This window comes from Mustela erminea, chromosome 5 (assembly GCF_009829155.1).
Source record: "Mustela erminea isolate mMusErm1 chromosome 5, mMusErm1.Pri, whole genome shotgun sequence".
NCBI lineage: Eukaryota > Metazoa > Chordata > Mammalia > Carnivora > Mustelidae > Mustela > Mustela erminea.
In genome coordinates this window covers 63,810,420-63,831,684 of record NC_045618.1, presented here as the reverse complement: position 1 = coordinate 63,831,684, position 21,265 = coordinate 63,810,420, and the positions used below count along the sequence as shown (strand labels likewise).

Below are 21,265 nucleotides of genomic sequence, written 5' to 3'. Positions count from 1 at the left end.
GTTCCGGGTTGCACGTCTTAGATACTTCTAGCAAAAGCTGGGCTTCCGAAAACCAAAGAGGGCCAAAGAGGAGGTCCTTTCTTGTGTCTTTTCTCCCCCATGACTAGATAAGTTGAAATAGAAAAGACATAGGCCCTCAGTCCCAAGATAGTTCCCAACCTTCCCCGGAAGAGTGTTCCAGACCCGGTGGGCTTAGAAGAGCAGGGGCTCTGACTTCTACTTTTAGGATATTTATTTTTCACCAACAAATTCTACCTCTTTATCTGTTTAACACAGATGAATCCCAGACACACAGGTCTCTCTATTACCAAAATAGCCACAAACAAGTAGCAACTTAAAGCCCATGATGTGTTTAGGGCCTGAAATTTGGAGTTGGATATGGGCCTCCTATTTATGGAGTCATCTCTTCCAGAGTCTTCCAGCATTGTCCAGGTAAGATCTCTGAGGGTCTCTTGAGACCATTGAAGTAACAGGCTTAGAAGTGTCCTCTCAGCTTCTAGCTGGCAGATCTTCCCCCATTCCACCCTTCACCCCAGCCCAGCATAAGAGATAAAATGAAAAAGGGCAACTCCCAGCAGCTGGCCCAAGAGATACCAGTGGGGAGAGAGAAAGAAAAAAAGAAACATGTGTGGGAGCTCACAGGAGGAGTGGGAGGACACTCCACTGTTGTAGATTCTTAAGCCAATGAGAGTACCTCCATCATTTTCTCTCAGGACGGATTCAGAAAGGCAGCAGCACGGAGCAACAGTTCAAGCAACAGGCATTTTCTGTGGTCAAGTGGAGAAGAGCAGCCTATAGCCATGGGACAGGGTGAGCCAAGCCACTTCTCCATGAGGCTTACTTAACTCTCAGTAGCTCCCCATCATAACGTGTTTTCATTAAGAGAAGTAGGATGGTGGTGGAGGTTATGGTGGTGTGACTGGTGGAGGTGGTGGTAGGTGCTGCTGGTGGTGGATGTGATGGTGGGTGGGGCTGTGTTGGGAGTGGTAGTGGGTGCTGTGGTGGTGGTAGCATCGGTATGGCTAGGTGTGGCAATACGGTTGGTTGCTGGTGGTAAATCGGTGGCCATAGTTGTGAAGACGATGATGACAGTTAACATGGATTTATGGCATTACAACATGATTATTCTCACTGGATTGTGATACACACAGGAGATAACCCTGGCAAAGCATGAGGGCAGTATAGCCTCAAAGCTAAGCTGGAAAGAAGTGGAGGTAAGAGTCAGGGAATCCAAATTCAAGGGACAGAGTTCAACAACAAGCAAGATAATAGATAGAACCAGAGGACACAGAAAGCTCAGGAGCCTCTGCACAAGTCTGTTGTATATTTTCAAGACTTATTATAAAATGAGAACTGCTTGATAGGCTGTCATAATACTCTCAGGTCCCCTCCTCGGAAAGTTTTTCGGGGGCTACAGGAGGCCATGGGTTTGGTGAGCCTTCAGGTGAAAGAGCCAAGTATGATCTCGGGTGAGTTGGTTCTAACTCTCTGGGCCTCACTCTTGTCTATAAAACAAGAGAATCAGCTCAGCGATTTCAAAACAAGCTTTAAAAATTATCTGACAGTGTTTGAAGAAGACAGGAGTAGGGGTAAGCAAAATTCTAGGTTTTATCCATTGTTTTGGATAGGGACCAGAAAAGAAGGTCAACAATGAGAGCAAGCATTGCTCTTATTAATAATATAGTAAAAGTCTCATTGAATGGGACTTCCTACATGTCTGACACTGTGCTAAGTGTATTAATACATTAACTCATTTCATTTCTCCAACTGCAGAGAAGGACGATTATTCTAAGGAAGAGGAAACTGAGGTTCAGGGGGTTAAGTTACTTGCTTTAGGTGGCACAGCTAGTATGTAAGTCGACCTGAGGATTTGAACCTCAGTTTAACTCTGACTCCAGGGTCTCTGCTTTTACTAGAGTTGTCACATTTACCTCATTTCCGTGACTTCTCTTTTCCACCACAGCTCTGGGGATCAAGAACTGTGACTTCCAGGCAGCAAAAAACAATGAGGAGCACCACACCAAGGCCATCAGCTCCCGGCATCTCATTGTGAGGAGAGGACAGCCCTTCACCATCATCCTGCACTTCCAGGCTCCAGTCTATGCATTTACGTCCAACCTGAAGAAGGTAGCCCTCATTGCACAAACTGGTGAGTGGGGCAGGCCTAGGACTGGAGAGCTTCTTGCTCTAGGACTCCCTCAGGGAACAAAGGGGCAAATGGCCCCCACTGTACCTGAGACTCAAGAAGTCCTGTCCACCTGGGAAGGCTGTGGTGAGGATGAGATAACATGTCTAAAAAATAGTGTGTATTGGGGTGCCTGGGTGGCTCAGTTGGCTAAGTGGCCAACTCTTGCTTTTGGCTCAGGTCATGATCTCAGGCCCTGGGATTGAGGCCCTTGTGTGGCCCTGCACTCGATGGGAAGTCTGCTTGAGGACTCTCTCTCCTCCCTCTTCCCTCCCCCTGCTCTCTCTCTAAAATAGGTAAATAAATCTTTTTAAAAATTCTGTTTATTATGATTCAGAAGTTGCTGAGCATCATTATCACTAAGGGGTTCCTTTTGGTTACAAATATATCAGTTTTGTAGAAAGCCTGAATGGATCTAATCTAGGCTTATGGTAACACTTAATCACTACTATTTATTGAATTTGTACTGCATGTCAGATATTGGGCCAAGGACTTTACAGTATCACATTAAGACTTCACATCTGCCCTACGAAGAAGGCATACCACTATGCCCACTTTATACACTATGGATTTTTTTCTAGATGTAAGTCGATGAGCACAGAGAACCTGTGCTCTCCCCGCACCCTTTACTGCCTCCCATTACGGGATGGGCTGCTTCCATTCTCATTGAAAACCAGTTATTCGCCTGTTCCAACTTTGTGATACTTGACTTTATTACTCTGAGTTGTGACCAAAAGGTTCAAATGACCAACTCATCTCTGTGTGACTGCAGGAGAGCATCCTTCCAAGGCCAACAAGACCCAAGCCATATTCCCAATTTCCCATCTGGGGGACCAGAAGTGGTGGAATGCGGCAGTGGAAGACAGAGATGACCAGTCCTGGGCCATCTCTGTGACCGCACCCGCAGACGCCATCATTGGCCATTACTCGCTCCTGCTGCAGGTCTTGGGCAAGAAGCAACTCCACCTAGGCCAGTTCACACTGCTCTTTAACCCTTGGGCTCGAGGTGAGTTTGGACCTGAACCGGCCTGGGCTGCACAGGGACTCCAGGCCTCACAGCTGGGGCACAGCTCTGGAAAAAAGTGACTGTCCCAGGCCCCAGTGGGCAGTTCCCCCTCAGGACAACACCAGCATTCAGTTACTGTGGTACCTGCTCCTTGGCTGAATGGCCTCTCAGACACAGAACCTGTGTCAGTGTCACCCTTGGCACAAGCAGCCTGGGGCCTCCCACTGAAAGCAAAGGCTTATCTCACCACCAAACCCTGGTGCCAGGTCGGGGCTCTTTGGTCACAGGAGCTGAGACTCACTGAGATGATCCTGGCAGAGCTGCTCTTTATTGTGATAGCACAGGGGCCAAGAACTGGAAAGTGGTTCGGGAATGGATGCAACCTGAGGAATGGGCTTCTTTGTTTCTCCCCTGGGTTCCCATAGTCTGCGTTCAGGGTGAATCCAGGTTTTACAGGACCTGAGGTCTATTTGTATAATTTAAGGAAAAGAACACAAAAGTTTGAATTGCTGAGGCCTAAAGTGGTCTGTGCAAGTGAAGGGTCCAAAGCTTCAGCTTCATCAGCTCTAAAATAAATCTGCCCTGTTTGGTTGTCTTGCTTCTCTCCACTTGTATGTTCTCTTACTACTGGCTGCTGGGTCCTCTCCACATTGTTCTAAATATTCGCTAGAGTGGCAAATGAAACAGCTAGGGGCCTATAACTCAGTGGACTAAGGGTGAGCTTTCCTGAGGTCAGGTGACCTCCTGCAGCCCCACCAGTGGCCACCTCTTGGCAAAGCCCAGCCTTGGCTCTTAGGGCTATTTCATCTAAAAAATTCATTGGAGGTGGTTGACATGTCCCAAACATGAGGAGGGCATCTCCTCTTCTTTCCCATTCTGAAGGTTGACTTAAATCTGCCACCCCTCACCTTAATCCTCCGGGCTCCCTGAAAGGTTTCTTGGGGGGGATGGGAAACAATTTCAACCAGCTTTCCTGTCCTCACTACCCAGACAACAAGTGCAGAGCCTTTTTCTTTCAGGAGTTTCACTGCCAGCCTGAAGCGGCCCTCATAAGGCAGGGCTGGAGACAAAAGGAAACAGGGAAGCAGACAAAATCTTCCCGGGTTTTTCCAGCCAGTTCCTAACTCCCTTTCTTTGTAGCATCTGAAACCCAGTGGGCTCCCTTTCTCCACTTTTCTTGCACAGGGTGGGGTTCTCCAATCCCCCTCCTTCAGGTAGCCCTGCCTATCCTCAGTTCAGGCTCTTATTTCCTGATCCAAGGGGATGAGCAGGTAGAGCAATAGAGGGGAACGAGTGTCCATTCAGGGGCAGCTGCCCCATGTGGGTAAATGTGGAGTCAGGGCCCCTTCAGCTGCGGGAGGACCCATGGCTCTTGACATACTCCCCTCCAAAGTTGAAGTCCCAGTGTACCTGCCTCGCTGACTTGAGCCCACAATCAGAGCTAGGCCCTCATGCCAGAGCAAAGACACAGCAAAGACAGTTCTGAAACTGTGCTCAGTTCAGTGGGAACTCTTAGCCTTGACTCCATGCCAGGTTTCTTGCCTCTAGGCTTGGTTTGACCTGCCTGGGGAAGGCCTCTCTACGTGAGTCCCTGTGGAGATGTCTGTGTTGGCAGGGGTGAATGATGGGCTCTGCTCATCTGAGAAGTGATTAAGAGATTTTCAGATTATCCAGGACAAGTCCCATCTTAGCATACTTAGAGATGGAGCCTTCTGCACTCAAAAAGAAATTTTGTATCCTATAAGTAAAGTCCTATTCAAAAGCAGAGAACTTTATAAAAGGGGGCCACACTCTGGTGGGGAAAGGGGAGGATGATGCAACCTGTGCTCTGATAAGGTACCTCCCAGAGCCCTGCAGAGCCTGGGGCCCAGGACCTCAGTTTGAAGTGATTTCATAGAAGTACTCAAGATGGAGGGACAGGAGTCAAGGGCTCCTCAGGCACATGGTTCTATGATTTTAGGCCTCAGATTCTTCAGGACTTCCTAATTTTTAATATCCTATCCTTCTGTTGTTTTGCATACCGTACCCTCCTCCCAGCAGATGCCTAGAGGGATAATCTGGAAAGCCTCTTCTCTTATTAGTAGTCCCCAGGAACCAGCCTAAGCACCCTCCTCCCCTACCCCACCCAGCAACACGTGCAGAGAGAGACAGTTGGCAAACAGAGCAGGTCTCCCTGACGCTCCCAGCTTCCTACAGTGTCCTCCTTAAAGCCCACAATCCTCCTCATGAACCCCAGCCTGACCCTTTGAGGAAGGCAGCAGGAGAGGCAGGAGAGATTGTGGGAGTCTCAGACCCACTTGGATGCCCCCAGGGCTTCCACTAGCTTCTACTTCGCCCAGCTCCACGGTTCTCTCTGACCCTGTCTTACCGTGTGCTCCTCTTCCTTTCTGCTCACCTCTGTCAACCTATGTTTGATAGTTTTGGGCTTTTTTCTGAAACACCATTTAAAAAAAATTTTTTTAACATTTTATTTTTAAATAATCTCTATGCCCAATGTGGGGCTCCAACTTGTAACTCCAAGATCAAGAGTTGCATGCTTTACCCACTGGGCCAGCCAAGCACACCTGAAATGCTATTTTTTTTTGTTTTTTCTTTTTTACTTGAACTTGTGAGATCTAACAGGTCCACTGGGAATTTCCCTGGGCTGTTGCCAAACTCTCTTGGGCCGAAAGCACTCTGGCTGCCCATGTCTTCTGGGAACCAGTAGGCTTTTTAAGCTTGACTTGTTCCCGTCTGTCTGGTTGACCATGTAGGCCACCTTGACTGACCCCTGGGACTCTGACCCCTGTCCCCACTCTGCATCAGAGAAGACTCTGGGTCCCAGTGGGGTCAGTGAGAAAAGGGAATTCCTCCCCAGTCTTCATCACGCCCAGAGCTAAAGGGAAGGCCAGCAGCCAAACCTGGACTGGGCAGGGAGGGCAGAGGCCTAGCTGTGGAGGGCAGGCCTAGCTCCCCACAGGCCCTCATCCCTGCCTGCTTTTCACCAGAGGATGCTGTGTTCCTGAAGAAGGAGTCTCAACGCAGGGAGTACGTGTTGAACCAGAATGGCCTCATCTACCTGGGTACAGCTGAGTGCTTCCACGCAGAGCCCTGGGACTTTGGCCAGGTATGGTGACCTCTGAGGAAGGGCAGTGATTGCCCCATAATCTTCAGTGTTCAAACCAGAGCTGGCAGATCCAAAAGCCTATAGGTAATGAGGCCATTTCTTTTGTTGTTGTTGTTGTTCTTCTCCTTCTTCTTCTTCTTTTTAAGAATTCATGCCGTGAGTTTATTTACAAACATATTGAGTATGTTGAACTTGAGTTTGATCCATTTTTCAAAGAGAATGCACCTCTCAAAATGCTCTCTTCCATGTCTGTTTAATGGATTAATTTAAACACCTTATTTCTTAAGCAGTTAGTGTCTTACTACAAAATAAGGTGAAGGAAGTCCAGACCCAAGTATATAGTCATCATAACTAGTAAATGCTGCTTGTTTTCTACTGAAAATGGCAAATCCTTCCCTGAGCCCTCCTCACAGTGGCTCCTACAGACCACATAGATTGTGAACCTCCAGATGCTGTATCCCAGCATAGCGCTCTTGGAAGTTCTGTGAAAGGTGCAGAGACCCAAGATGGACGAAATGGTGGCGCCAAACAGAATCCTCCTTTTCTCACAACCTTGTTTCCTGGTGTGTCAGTGAGGCTTCTTTTGGCCATTTCCACCATGTGGTGCCTCTTTCCTCAGGGCCACGTCAGACCAGCCTCCACAGCTTCCAGAGCTATCTTCCTAAAGGCCACAGCAGATCAACCCTCTGTTAAATCCCCACTGTCTACAGGATAAAAAGTAAATGCCCTGGCTTGACCCCTAAGGCCCTTCAGAGCCAGGCCACTGCTTTCCTTTCCTCAAGAGCCCCCCCATGCACCAGCTTCTGGCCATCCCCTGAACAAACAGGCTGAATATGACTGGAATACCTTCCCTCCTTTATCACCCCAGAAAATTCCCACCCATCTTTTAAGACCATCAGAATGTTTTCCTCAGCCCCCAAAGAGTGACTCTTCTCATTATGCCCTCTGCTCTGGGCTGACATCTTTCCTAGAACACTGGCCGTGTTCCTGAGATCCATAGTCTAAGTGCCTACATGACCCTCTCTGCTCCTAAATGTGGATTCCTCAAGAGCAAGAGCTGTCTTGGGTCTCCTCCCCATGTGGGTCAGTCCTAGAAGGAGATGTAGGAGCACCTGAAATGGCAAATGATAGAAATGAACTGATACAGCTCTGGTCCTCAGTGGCTCCCACCCTGTTGGGAATTCAGACAACAGAAAAGGCAAAGGATGGGACTGCGTGGACTCAGGGACCAGGGGGGATGGTGGAGGGAGGGAAAAGCCAGAACTCCCACAGGAGACAAGAAGGCAAGGCTGGAAGGAATGGAACCTGAGTCTGGAAGAAGTCTGAGGTGATGGTGGGGGGATGAGTATGCAACCTGCAAGTCTTCATCATGGTCCTATGTGCTCCTTACAGTTTGAGAGCAGTGTCATCAACCTCAGCCTCCGCTTACTGAGTGCGGACAAGCAGGTGGAGGAGTGGGGCAACCCTGAGCATGTGGCCTGTATTTTGGGTGCCTTGGTAAGTGAGTTGGGGAGGGAGGGGAGTCCTCTGCTAGAGCTGCCTACATTTACGGCCCTGGAAATCTTCAAATCACAAATGGTACCTTCCTCCTAGGATGTGGGGGCCAGTTCCTAGAGACAGTCCAGTGAGGAGGGAGGGCAGTAGTATCCACAAGGGAGAGAAAAGCAAAGGGAAGTGTCATCCCTTGGGACACAAGCCAGGAGGACTAAAACTGGCCCGGATTTCCTCAGAGCACTCCTCCTTCCTTTTCCTCCTCCCATCAGCCCAACCTGCAGGCTTAAGTCCATGGGAGGGAGGGGATAGGATCTAACTTGCCCAGTGTTTGCTGTTCAAGTGGTCATTTGTTTTCATTTCTAAATTATTCCTAAGAATATACAGACCATGAAGGTAGTTTGGTGCTTCCTACTATCCCTAAATGTCCTTTTAGAGGAATTGTGATTTCCTCATTTCTGCTCATGCCTCTGGACTCCCCTCTGAAGAGGTGGACGAGGACAAGGTCAACCTGTGAGGAGGAGGAAGCTTGGGATAAGTGGGCCTTGAGGCCCCAAGTGCAAATGTTCTCAAAGGAATCAGGGTCAGGCAAATGAGGGAGTAGTGAAACCAGCCGCCAATGAGAGGCAGCTCTCTGGCTTTTCTTAGGATGTGAACTTTGCTTGCCAATGTGGTCCATGAACCCCTGGCTTCCAGAGGGCTAGAGAGAAAGGAGAATTTCCCAGGCCCCACTCCTAGAAATTATAAGCCAATGGGTAGGGTGAAGCCCAGGAGTAACCAGACGATTCTGATACAGGTGGTCTAAGCCCTCCTTACTCCCTGCCCCTCCTCCAGAGGCTCTTCTGTCCTGGGCCCCACATAACATGTGCTCATGTCCACAAACAGCTACATGCTCTCAAGGAGAAGAGTGTCCTGCCCCCAACAAAGGCTGCCACTGCCCAGGAAGGGGCCTTGCTGAGCAAGCGCCGGGGCAGTGTGCCCATCCTGCGGCAGTGGGTCACAGGCCAAGGGCGACCTGTGTACGACAGTCAGGCGTGGGTGTTCGCCGCAGTTGCCTGCACAGGTACAGAGCTGGTTTGCCTGCCGCACTCCTGGGTCACCTTGGCTACTGTACAGCGTGTCCGCCCTGCCTTTTGGGTTTCCCCATGCTTTTGCCCTGAAACTTTCCCTCCCCATGCTCCAGGACAGCAAACCCCAGTGCTCTATTGTACATTGTGCAAGCCTTGCCCTGCTGTAGACTCTGCCTGCTGCATACACTTTAAGTGTCTCATCTCTCGGCCTTCAAGTACCCTGTGTGTGTGTGTCAGTCCTACCTGCCAGGTGCCGGTGTCCCTCCTCTTTCCACAGCATCAGGCAGCATTTAAGACTGTGCCTTCCCAGAGGAGACACTGAGAACTCTAGCTATACATACACAGGCCTCTCTGGCACCCCCTGACTCTTTGGCCCCTTCTACACAGTGCTGCGATGCCTGGGAATCCCTGCCCGTGTTATTACCACGTTCACTTCAGCCCAGGGAACCGGCGGACGCTTGTTGGTGGATGAATACTACAATGAGGAGGGCCTTCAGAATGGAGAAGGCCAAGGAGGCAGAATCTGGTGAGAAGCCCAAGCAGGATAAGGTCCCAGACATGGAAGGTTTCCAAACCCACATGGTATAACCTCATGACAACCCCCTCCCACACTCTGAGTGACCTAGCACTGAGAGGAGGCCCTCAAGACTCTTGTAGCCAGGATGCTCCCAGCACCTCCCCTCCACCCCTAGAGTGTTGCAGCCACTTTTACAGACTCCTCCCGTCCCCATGGCAATAATGACTCTGCCATGTCTAGTCCTCTTTAGGACCACTTTCTTCCTCACTTGAATTACTCCTTTGGTGCCTTCAGGATCTTCCAGACTTCCACAGAGTGCTGGATGACCCGGCCTGCTTTGCCCCCAGGTTATGATGGATGGCAGATTCTGTACCCATGTGTTTCCAGTGGAGGTGGAGGTAATGGCTGGGGGTAGACCCACTACCATCCTGGGCTGCACAAAGCTGTGCAAGCAAGAAGTCCCTCAAAAACAGGAGCAGCAGGAGGTCCAAAGGGGGTCTGTGTCTTCTAAAACAGGAGAAGTAGAAGGAGTGATAGCGGCCAACAGAATGCTCTCCTGAAGTCTGAAGCAGGCTCAAGGGAACAAAGGTGTTAACCATCTAGGCCCAAGGCCATGGGGAGACTTGTCCTATCTCAGAGCAATGGGCGAGGGAGCAGAGTCTCAGTGAAGGGTAAAAGGCCTTAAGATAGCTAGTGGATGTGCTGGGTTAGGGGCTTGTGAGAAGAAATCTCCAGGAGCCATACAAGGACTGCTCTTCCTTCCTCAGCAGCAGAACAGTAACAGAGCCTGGCATAAAGGAAGTGCTCAATAAAGGTGACCTGTTCTTATTATATCCGTAGTACAGCTGGCTAAGGAACTCGGCTTTACTACATTCTTCTGAGGTTCTTCCTGCCCAGTTTCTGAGAGGTCTCCTGCCATAAGCCATGACCAAAAAGTACTGTAACTAAATAATTGTGAATTTCACTACTGCAGTGCCCTTCCAGAAACTCTGCCTTGTGCCCACCTCTGACCTTGATCTTAGGGAAGGGAAAATAGGGTATAGGATAGGGACTGAGGTTATACAGCTCTGACTCAAAGGTCTGGGTACAGTTCCTCTGGCTCACTGAACTTTTTCTCCCTCAGTCCTGGGGTCCTGTGATCTGACCCCTGTCAAAGCAGTCAAGGAGGGGACACTAAGCCTGACCCCTGGAGTATCAGACCTTTTTGCTGCAGTAAATGCATCGTGTGTGGTCTGGAAGTGTCGGGAGGACGGCGCACTGGAGCTGACCAACTCCAACACTAAGTATGTTGGCAACAACATTAGCACCAAGGGTGTGGGCAGCAACCGCTGTGAGGACATCACTCAGAACTACAAGTATCCTGAAGGTACTGGGCAGGGGAGGGCCCCAGGCTTCTCAGCACCTGAAACGCCAACAGAGGGTAAGGGATGGGCCAGGAAGACGCAGGCCAGAGAGACTCACAGTCTTCTCCCCATCATATAAAATAGGATTTTGTAACCCCATTTGATACTATCAGCATTTGGGGGCAGATAACTCTCCATTGTGGGGGGCTGTGCATCACAGAATGTTCAACAGCATTTTCAGGTTGCATCCACTAGAGGCCAGGACTCCACAATGGGCTGTGACAACCAAAAAGGTCTCCAGGTGTTTCTAAACGTCCCCTGGGGGGGGGGGGGAATTACCCCCCAGTTGAAAACCACTACTATAAAACAACACACTAATACCAACTCCAGCTGCCAGAAGATGTTCTCCCTCTCTCCTTCTCGCCCTCTCTTCCAGCACCCCAAATCTGTTCCTTTCTCCATAGTGATTAATGGCACCACTGTCACCTATTTATCCAAACACGAAGGCTTGCACTCTCCTCAACTCTCCCTCCTTCACTGCCCCATATTACTCTCACATCTCTTTCCTCGCCTTCTTCCTGACTGCTTATAGAAAATTCAGGGCCTCAACAGCTCTTGTCTGCAGCATTGTAACAGCCTCCTAACTGGAACCCCCTGGGTCCAGTCTCTCCATTATCGCTCCCTTTCCAACTTAGTTTCCACGAAAGACACAAAATGATGTTACTCCTGTGCTCTAGAATATTCCATGGCCCCGCACTGCCCATGGAATAAGTCAACTCTTCACTTAGGAAGGTGTGAGTCCCTGCAGACCTGTCCTCAGAGTCAGCATGGCTTGTCCAAAAGCTTGCTCTCCCACCATTCAAGGGGCAAATGCTTAACACCTGAAGAACAGGAATGACCTGAAAGAGACACGCTTTATCTGTGGTGGATCTGCCCAAAGCAGACTTTTTTTTTTTTTAAGTTATACATATATTTTAAAGATTTTGTTTTATTTATTTGGCATACAGAGATCACAAGTAGGCAGACAGGCAGGCAGAGAGAGTGGGGGAAGCAGGCTCCCCGCTGAGCAGAGAACCCGATGCAGGGCTCGATCCCAGAACCCTGGGATCATGACCTTAGCCAAAATCAAAGGCTTTAAACCCACTGAGCCACCCAGGTGCCCCAAGTTTTTTATATTAATTACAGTTGGTTAACATACAGTGTAATATTAGTTTCAGGTGTACCATATGATTCAACACTTTCATACATCACCCAGTGCTCACGATGACAAGTGCAATCCTTAATCCCCATCGCCTATTTCACCCATCTCCCCCAACTACCTTCCTTCTGGTAACCAACAGTTTGTTCTCTATAGTTGAGTCTGTTTCTTGGTTTGCCTCTCTCTCTTTTTCCCTCTTTGCTCATTTGTTTCTTAAATTCCACATATGAGTGAAGTCATATGGTATCTGTCTTTCTGCGACTGAGTTATTTCACTTAGCATAATACACTCTAGCTCCAACCATAGTGTTGCAAATTGCAAGATTTCATTCTTTTTAATGACTGAATAATATTCGTGTGGGTGTGTGTGTGATCTTCTTATTCATTCATCAGTTGATGAACACTTGGGCTGCCTCCATAATCTAACTAGTTGTAGAAAATGCTGCTATAAACATCAGGGAGCATGCATCCCTTTGAATTAGTATTTTTGTATTCTTTGGGTAAGTACCTACCAGTGCAATTGCTGGATTGCAGGGTAGTTCTATTTTTAACTTTTTGAGGAACTTCCATACTGCTTTCCAGAGGAGCGGAACCCATTTGCATTCCCACCAACAGTGCAAGAGGGCTCCCCTTTCTCCACAACCTCACCAAAACCTGTTGCTTCTTGTGTTGTTTATTTTAGCCATTCTGAAAGGTGTGAGGTGATATCTCACTGTAGTATTGATTTGCATTCTCTGATGATGAGTGATGTTGAGCATCTTTTTGTGTGTCTGTTGGCCATCTATACGTCTTCTTTGGAGAAATGTCTATACATGTCTTCTGCCCTTTTTTTAAACTGGATTATTCATTTTGGGGATGACGAGTTTTATAGATTCTTTATTTTGGATAGTACCCTGTATTAGACATGTCATTTGCACGTATCTTCTCCCATTCTGTAGGCTGTCTTTTAGTTTTGTTGTTTGTTTCCTTTGCTATGCAGAAGATTTTTATTTTGATGTAGTCCAAATAAATTTTTTTAAGATTTTATTTATTTATTTGACAGAGAGCACAAGTAGGCAGAGAGGCAGGCAAAGAGAGAGGAAGGGAAACAGGGCCCCTGCTGAGCAGAGAGCCTGATGCAGGGCTCAATCCCAGGACCCCGAGATCATGACCTGAGCCAAAGGCAAAGGCTTTAACCCACTGAGCCACCCAGGTGCCCCCAATAGTTTATTTTTGCTTTTCTCTTGCCTCAGGAGACATATCTAGAAAGAAGTTGCTATGGCCCATGTCAAAGAAGTTACTACCTGTGTTCTAGGACTGTTTTGTGGTTTCATGCCTCACATTAAGACAGACTTTTTTTTTTTTTTTAAGCTAAATGTGGCTTTAGAGAATTACAGAGCTCTTGTGATTTTGGCTTTTGAGTGGCAGTGGTAAATGAATCTTAATCTTGGACTTTTATTAGAATGGTCTATACCCCCTAGATAAGAGGCCTGCTTTATTTTCTCTATTCTTCAGGATCTCTTCAAGAAAAAGAGGTGCTGGAGAAAGTCCAGGAAGAGAGAATGCGACATGAAAAAGACAGTGGCATCCATCCTCCCAGTCTCAAGACTGCTGAACTTCTACACATATTCCTAGAAGTACCCTGTTCCCTAAACCTGGGAGGGGAAGCCCAGTACTCAGTGAAACTGGTTAACCTCAGTGACCAGGAGAAGGCAGTGCAGCTGACATCTGCCTTGCAGGCAATATACTACAATGGTATCCTTGCTGCTGAGCTCTGGAAGAGGAAGCAGTCCCTTATGCTCGGTCCCAAGGGTAATTCTATGGCCCACAGATATCCCCAAACTCCAGCTTCCATCCTGACAGGCAGCAGCCTAAGGGCACCCCTGAAAGTCTGAAGAGGTGGCTTCTAGCCCCTAATGTGCCCCCTGTTTCTCCGCCAGTCAACACATATTTATTGAGCTTCACAGAGACGAAAGCCCCCACAATTCCGACTGCAGTCAGATAAGGAAACAGACAATGGTAGCAGTTAAAGAAGTGTTTGATAAGGTCAACAGAGTACAACAGCAAGGGAGCATATCATCCAGGTTACAGCAGGCTGCTCCCAGGTAAAGCAGACTGCACTGGGTCTGAAAGGATGAGTAGGAAGGACAGTGAGAGCCAAAAAGTAAGCTACGAATATTCAAGGCACATGGAAGAACATGTGCACAGGTTCTTCCTCCTCCCCCATAGTCCTCCTTCATTGGTCTGGGATGGGGTCCAGGCATTGGTACTTTCTAAAAGCTCCCCATGTTATCCTAGGGTTGAAAGTCCCTGGACTACAGCAGTTGCTCTCAAACTTTGCTGCCTATCAGAATCACCTGGAAAGTTTGATGCTCAGCCTGTCTCCCAGATCAATTAAATTGGAAACCCCAGGGTTGGACCCAAACATCAAAAACTGTTTAATTTCACTGAGTGATTCCAATGTGCAGATAAGAGAGGATCAGTGGACTGGAGCTTGTCTACATTATTTCAACAGCCTCCTAACCAGCTCCCCTGCCTCCAATCTCTTCACTGTGTTCCCTTTCTGAGGGGGGCAGAGTCTGGATCATGCAGGGACTTGTATGTCATGCCAAGGAGTTTTAATTTTGTTCTTTGGGCAGTGGGAAGCTGGGGAAAATGTGAACTAGAGGAGCCTATGTGATCAGAAATCCATTTAAAAAAAAATAACTTTTGTCTGAGTGGAATGGAAGAAGTCCTATTAGAATGATGACTCTCAGCCTTGGCTACATGTTGAATCACCTGGGGAACTTTAAAAATACTGCTGCCTGGGCCTCACTGCCAGAGTCTAATATAATTGATTTGTTGTGTAGCCTGGCATTGGGACTGTTTTATAATGCTGTATGATTCTAATGTGCATCTAATGCTGACAACACTGGATCAGAGGTTGGAAGGCTTTATAACGGTCAAGGCATGAAGGACAAATTAGACTAGCAGCACTTCCAATGAAGACATATTAAGGAGGTAGGATAGACTGGATTTGTGAATATGTGTGTGGGGGGCGGTGAGAGGGTCGCTTCCTTTCTAGAACAGGAAAAATGGGGGAGAGCACGTATGGGGAGAAGGATGATGAGTTCTGTTTGTGGCATGTTGGGTTTGAAAGCCCATGAGACATCCAAACAGATGGCTAGTAGATGGCTAGACACCTAAACCTGGTATTCAAAATAAAGGCCTGCGTTGGAAACCAGAGGTGGGAATCCCCGCCCAGAGAGGGCTGCCAAGAGTCAGGGCATTGATGAGTTCCTGGGGGTGGAAGAAAAGTTGTGAGAAGAGAAGAGGGTGAAAGGGGAACCCAGGCAGCACCAGCATGTAGGGGGCAGGCAGGGAAAGAACATGGAATAGGGAAACAGAGAAGTCAAAGAGAGGAAGGAGCAACCAGAGGGACAGCAGAGTGGCCATGAGATGTCGAGGCTGAAAACAGACACTGAGGGAGTGGTCTTACTGAGAAGTGATGTGAAAGGTCAGTTTCCTGCAGGCTAAACAGATGAAGAGCTGAGGAAGCAAGACATAGTATGCAGTCCTTCCTGGAAGAACCGACAGAAAAAGGAGACAGGCTGAGTGGTGGTCAGCCAGGGACACTGGGTAGAGCGAGGGCGTTTTTTTGTTTACTTAAGATCAGAGAGCAGAATCTGCTTATACACTGAGGAAAATAATCAACAGAGAGGGAAAGACTGAAGCCTCAGGAAAGATGGGTTATAACTGATGGTGCAACCCTTAGGGGACTGAGAGGCAACTAGAATAACTGTAGTTACTTTTGGTAAACACAGTGTTAATTGTTCCATATGCATCATCTCACTTATCCTTATAACAACCTTCTGAGGCAGCAGCCATTATCTTTTTTTTTTTAAAGATTTTATTTATTTGACCGAGAGAGAGATCACAAGTAGGCAGAGAGTCAAGCAGAGAGAGAAGGGGAAGCAGGCTCCCCGCTGAGCAGAGAGCCTGATGCAGGGCTCGATCCCAGGACACTGAGACCATGACCTGAGCCAAAGGCAGCGGCCTAATCCACTGGGCCACCCAGGCGCCCCGGCAGCAGCCATTATTATCCCCACTTTACAGATGAGGAGATCAAGACACATAGAGGTTACATAATTTGCTCAAAAGTAACACAGCAGGCAGTGGTGGGGTCAGAATGGGGCAGAAACTTACAGAGTGGAGGGTCTGACTTGGGGAGGGAGGACATCTCATCTTCCTGGAGGTGGTAGCAGGAAGCAGGGGTAGATGACTATGTCTACAGGTTGGGACTGGGAACATGAGCTTGAGAAGATTCCTAGACAAAGAGGGATGGCTTCATTTTCTCTCCAAAAGGGAAAGAGAAGCAGCAGAGAATAAGAAGGAACTAAGTAAGCATATATTCAGCAATGACTGTGTGGCAGAGTCTGAGATAAGCACTCAGTATCTCAATTTAACACAAGCCACCCACCAGGTAGGCATTATTATTAGAAAAGGAATCTGAGGCCAGAGAGCTTAACTTGTTCTAGTCTGCAGGGGCCTTCACCAGTCGCGCTGAGGTGGTCTGGCAAGAGTGTTGGAGGAGGCAGTGATGGCGGTAGGTGGTGGGATCTTGACGGAGTGCAGTTTGAAATTGCTGTGAGAAATGAGGCATCTTTCTGACTTCAATAAGATACTGACTCCTTTGCACTATGTGTAATATTGCCTGTTGCCAGGGCACACACACTCATGATTTGCACTGACTCCGCCTGTCTTATGTTTCAGCCAACATAATCACCAGCAACCTGTCTTTCTCCCATTTTGAGCAAAGCCCACCAGAGAACAGCTTCCTCAGACTCACTGTCATGGCCACGGCAATGCACTCTGAGTCCAGCCTTAGCTGCTTTGCTCAGGAAGACATCGTCATTTGTAGACCACACCTTACCATTGAGGTAGGCACCAGTCCTTCCCCAAGTCACTCTCACTTGCTCCTGTTTCAGAAGGAATCAGAGCCCCTCAAGCTTTAGGGCAAACAACCATGCTCTAGGATTACTAGAAAATGTCAGGTTGAGAGCTCCTTCTCTTGAAAGAGATGGTTAAGGTCGACATCTTCCAGCTTCTTTTTTTTGGTTCCATAAAGATTTTAAAAAGCAGGGCCTCCCCAGTTGCTGCCTCCATTCTTGAATAATACTAGCCTATATTTATTTAGCACTTTATACATATGCCAATGTATTTTCACCTTCTTTAATAGAAAAACCCTGTGAAGTGGAACCATTCCCATTATTCAGATGAGGAAACAATCCTGGAGATTATCATACCATGATAATGAAAATGGGATGTTTCAGAGGCTTATGGCTCTTGATCTAGTCCTCTTTCCACATGTCTACCCTGACCAAAATGAATACGATCTGGTCCCAGCCTTCAATAAGTGTGTATTATGGTTAAGTAAAGGAGGCACAATGTTAGGTCTTTTATGTAAGTGCTTCAATAGAGGTATGAAGTCACTGTGGCATAAGTTAAGTAAGGGGATTAATTTCAGCTGGTGGGTTTGAGGAAGACTTACTAGGAGGAGGCATTTATAGGACTTGAAAAATAGGTAAGCTTTAGTGCGGAAGTTGAGGAAGGCCACTGCAGGCCAAAGACTGAGCATAGAGGACCCAGTAAATGGGAGTCTGAGGGGGTTGCTGGGATGTCATTTAGTCAGGGGAAGAACAGATAAGGCTGGAGAAGGGGGTTGGGGTCAGACCACGAAGGGTTCTGAATGCCTACCAACACTGAATTCTGAAGACAATGGGAACCCCTCCAAGGTTTCTAAGTGGAGGAGAGGAACTACCAGAGATGGCCACAGATGAATCAAGGCAAGGGTAAGTATCAATTCAGGAAGACCAGATAGAAAAGTAAAGAAGTCAGGTGTGGAGTTTGGGTATGGATGGCAGAGACAAGAGAGTAACTGAGGAGAGTACAGGGAGGATGCCTAGGAGGGGAACCAGTAAGTACAGCCCTGTGCTCATGGCATCTACTCCAGGTTTTGCCTCTTCCCACAGATGCCAGAGACAGCAGAGCAGTATCAACTTCTTAAGGCTTCAGTCCAGCTCCATAACTTCCTAGATGCTCCCTTGAAGGACTGTGTGATCTCCCTCTTTGGAAGGGGCCTCATTCACAGAGAGAGGAGGTATAGGTAAGAGACTACAAACTTCTCGGGACACCGGGGTGGCTCAGTTGGTTAAATATCTGCCTTCAGCTCAGGTCAGGATCCTGGGATCCTGGGATCGAGTGCTGCATCTGGGCTCCCTGCTCAATGGGGAGCCTGCTTCTCCTTCTCCCCCTGGCCCCACCCACCCTCACTTGTGCTCTCTCAAATAAATAAAATATTTTAAGAGAGAGAGAGAGAGACTGCTGCTAGCTTCTCATCTCACTGAAACAACTCTACTTGTTAGAAAGGCAGGGATCCAAGATTAATGACTGTCTTTTTGCTGTGTTCATAGAGATAGAAAAAAAATACCTTCTAGGGGCACCTGGGTGGCTCAATGGGTTAAAGCCTCTGTCTTCAGCTCGGGTCAGGATCCCGGGGTCCTGGGATCGAGTCCCGCATCGGGCTCTCTGCTCAGCATGGAGCCTGCTTCCTCCTCTCTCTCTCTGCCTGCCTCTCTGCCTACCTGTGATCGCTATCAAAAAATAAATAAAATCTTAAAAAAAAATACCCTCTAGAAGCAGAACTGAAAGATTAGGGCCTCCCTCCTCCTGGAAGACAGGAGTGAGGAAGTGCCCAATGGGCATCCACCTGACCCCAATTGCTGCCCTGGTCATGCAGGAAGAGGTTTGGTATTGCTGGTAATTGCAGGCAAGGAGTTAGGCCTGAGTATAAGAAAATATCCCAGAGAGCTCAGGCTGCCTCTTGGTGTGGCCAAAGAGCTGTATTCTACTAATGACAACTAATGAGCTGTTTTGGAGATTCATCCACATGTGTTAAGCCCACTGCTCTGGCAACGTAAGGCTTCATTTGGTACATCTGTACTTTCTACCATGCCACTCTACAGTGATGGGCACCCAAAGAGCCTCCAGCTCTCAAACATCACAAATACTATTGCAATAAACAGCCTCACATGTCTTCTTATAAACTAGCTTGAAACTCTGGTCGGGGAGGAAAGAATGTACATCACAGGATCTGGTTTGACCGGGTACTATCAGACTTGTCTGCACAATGACTGCAGAAGTCCACACCCCCTCCAGCAGTACAGGAGTTTCTATATTCCTACCATTTCTCCACTTTTCTTCACTCTTGGCCATACTCAGCTTCCTTTTCTCCAAACAGAAGTAAGGTAATATCTCATTATTGTTTTGATTTGCAACTCTTCATATGTTTATTAGCCTTTTCGGTTTCCTCCTCTGTAAAATATTTGTTTTTAACTTTGCCCACATTCCTTTTGGTGTTCCTGCCTTTCCTCCTTGTTGATCTGTAGGAGTTCCCTGTATGAGTCCTTTGTTGGTTTCAGATGTTGCAAGTATCTTCCTTCATTATTTCTTCTCCCACTGTGTCTGCCACATCCTTTGCTGAAAACACAGTATACAGTTTAGAGTTCACCGTGCCTACTCCTGAAATCCCTGGTAGTTTTCTGGTTATTGAGCCAATGCCTCAGCCTTATGAAACTCAATGAATCACTACTGCCAGTAGATTGAGAGAGGAGAGACTGTCAACATTTAACTATACTTTCATGGTATTCCGGATCAACCAGGGGGAAAGCTCCTCAAAGGAAATCTGTGCTACTCTCTTAGTCACTATGAGAAGGTTGCTGATAGGATGCCAAACACCATCTGTTAACAGACTGACATCTTCTGTATATGTCCACTGTACCCTCACAGCACTTAGCAATGTGAGGGATCCAAAACCACAGCCGTCCCAAACATACCCTGGTACTACTACCAAGAGTGGGACCAGTCACAGGCGATAAAAGAAATAACAGATGCAGCTTGGAAGCCCTTAAATTAGGGTGTTTCTCTTCTTAACCCTGCAATTGTTTGCCATAGGGAGGCTTCTGTCTTCTATCTCCTTAAAACTTCCCCTGTTTCAACAGCAAGGTACTTAAATGTTTATTTCTTCACAGTTCACATCTTCAAGCAGGGAAGGATCAGAGTCACTGGGACTAGCAAAGCAATGGGACAGAACTACCACCTGCCTTTTCCTTTTTTTCAGATTAGCTTCTGTGTGGCCTGGAAACATCTTGTACACTGAATTCCAGTTCACACCGACACAGGTGGGGCTCCAGAGGCTCACTGTGGAAATGGACTGCGATATGTTCCAGAACGTAACCAACTACAGAAACATCACTGTGGAAGCCCCTGAACTTCCCGCTTAAACTTCCATTAAGTATCCCTTAATTAAAGTCTGATATTGATAACATGAACTCAGCCCACTAGAGAAATATGAAAACTATTAAGTATATAGAAAACAGGCCCTAGGAGAGAAAAATAAAAGAACTGTACTCCTTTTGTACAAAGTTATCATTTTTGTTTGTTATTTACATTATTTTGTTGCTTTGGCACTCTCTCAGTTTAATTTCAGTTCCTTCTCTTTATGACTCTTTTGAGAAGTATGGAATGGCGCTTGATAAAAGTAAATTAAAACTCATTTGACGTAAAGAATTTCAACTCAAGTACACACAAACTTCTCAAAAGAATGACTGTTGTAGCTGATTAGAACTAAAAAGACCATGGGGACACATCAAAAGGGCAAATGGGATAAGTTACACCCATGCAAGGAACAAGACTGGCATCAGACATTGTGGAGACCTGCAGACCAAGTCAGGTCACCAGAATGCACATCATACAGGTTTACCCTGCTTTCTGATATGTGATCTTCTAGACCACTGCAAAAATACAATTAAATCATGATGGCCAAGCAAAAAGGCCCTTAAAACCATATAAACTCTCTTATACATTTAAAATTTTTGATGTATAAACATTTTATATTTACATTTGGAACGACATGTAATGTAGGAAAGAACAAGCATGTGTTAAGAAAAACAAACCTGTTCAATAAATTGGGCAACCTAACAAAAAGAGCTCAATACTATGAAATAATTTTGGAGGCATGGATGGAATAACTTAGATGGAATAACTAATTTAGAAGGACTTAATGATAAGAATGATGATATTATGAAACCACTGAAGCACTTAAAGGAGCTTTGAAGTCATCTTCTCTAAATAAAGTCAGATGTTGGATGCCTGGGTGGCTCAGTCGGCTAAGCACCTGCCTTCAGCTCAGGTCACAATCCCAGGGTTCTAAGATCGAGCCCCGTTTTGGACTCCCTGCTCAGTGGGGAGCCTGCTTCTCCCTCTGCCCAACTGTTCTGCTCATGCTCTCTGTCTCTCTCTCTATCACTCGCTCTCTCTCAAAATAAATAAAA

The 21,265-nt window shown here is 47.2% G+C and overlaps 2 protein-coding genes and 1 pseudogene across 4 annotated transcripts in view; 1 reads left to right on the top strand and 2 right to left on the bottom strand.

Moving 5' to 3' along the window:
- The window catches only part of CCNDBP1 (cyclin D1 binding protein 1), a 79,514-nt gene that overhangs the window by 46,964 nt on the left and 11,285 nt on the right, over positions 1 to 21,265 (bottom strand). Inside the window, exon 12 of one of the 3 annotated variants that reach the window (XM_032343473.1) lies at positions 19,115 to 19,412. The exons of the other annotated variants lie outside the window; for them this stretch is intronic. Within the exon in view, the coding sequence (XP_032199364.1) occupies positions 19,265 to 19,412 (148 nt within the window). The 3' untranslated portion in view covers positions 19,115 to 19,264. Of the gene's footprint in view, positions 1 to 19,114; positions 19,413 to 21,265 lie in introns of those variants that run through there. 3 annotated transcript variants of the gene reach the window in all.
- On the top strand, positions 616 to 20,360 carry EPB42 (erythrocyte membrane protein band 4.2). Its single transcript, XM_032343469.1, has 13 exons — positions 616 to 810; positions 1,964 to 2,149; positions 2,958 to 3,191; positions 6,179 to 6,297; positions 7,690 to 7,794; positions 8,674 to 8,851; positions 9,246 to 9,384; positions 9,670 to 9,773; positions 10,499 to 10,741; positions 13,410 to 13,706; positions 16,647 to 16,813; positions 17,906 to 18,039; positions 20,053 to 20,360. Exons 1-13 carry the CDS (start codon positions 801 to 803, stop codon positions 20,213 to 20,215), a joined length of 2,079 nt encoding a protein of 692 aa, XP_032199360.1. The 5' UTR covers positions 616 to 800; the 3' UTR covers positions 20,216 to 20,360.
- Positions 6,293 to 7,693, bottom strand: LOC116590972 (annotated as a pseudogene).

Bases quoted from the DNA above. Each gene is read 5' to 3' on its own strand.
- EPB42 (XM_032343469.1), top strand. The intron at 2,150-2,957 runs GTGAGTGGGGCA...GTGTGACTGCAG, and splicing joins AGCCCTCATTGCACAAACTG to GAGAGCATCCTTCCAAGGCC. The intron at 6,298-7,689 runs GTATGGTGACCT...TGCTCCTTACAG, and splicing joins AGCCCTGGGACTTTGGCCAG to TTTGAGAGCAGTGTCATCAA.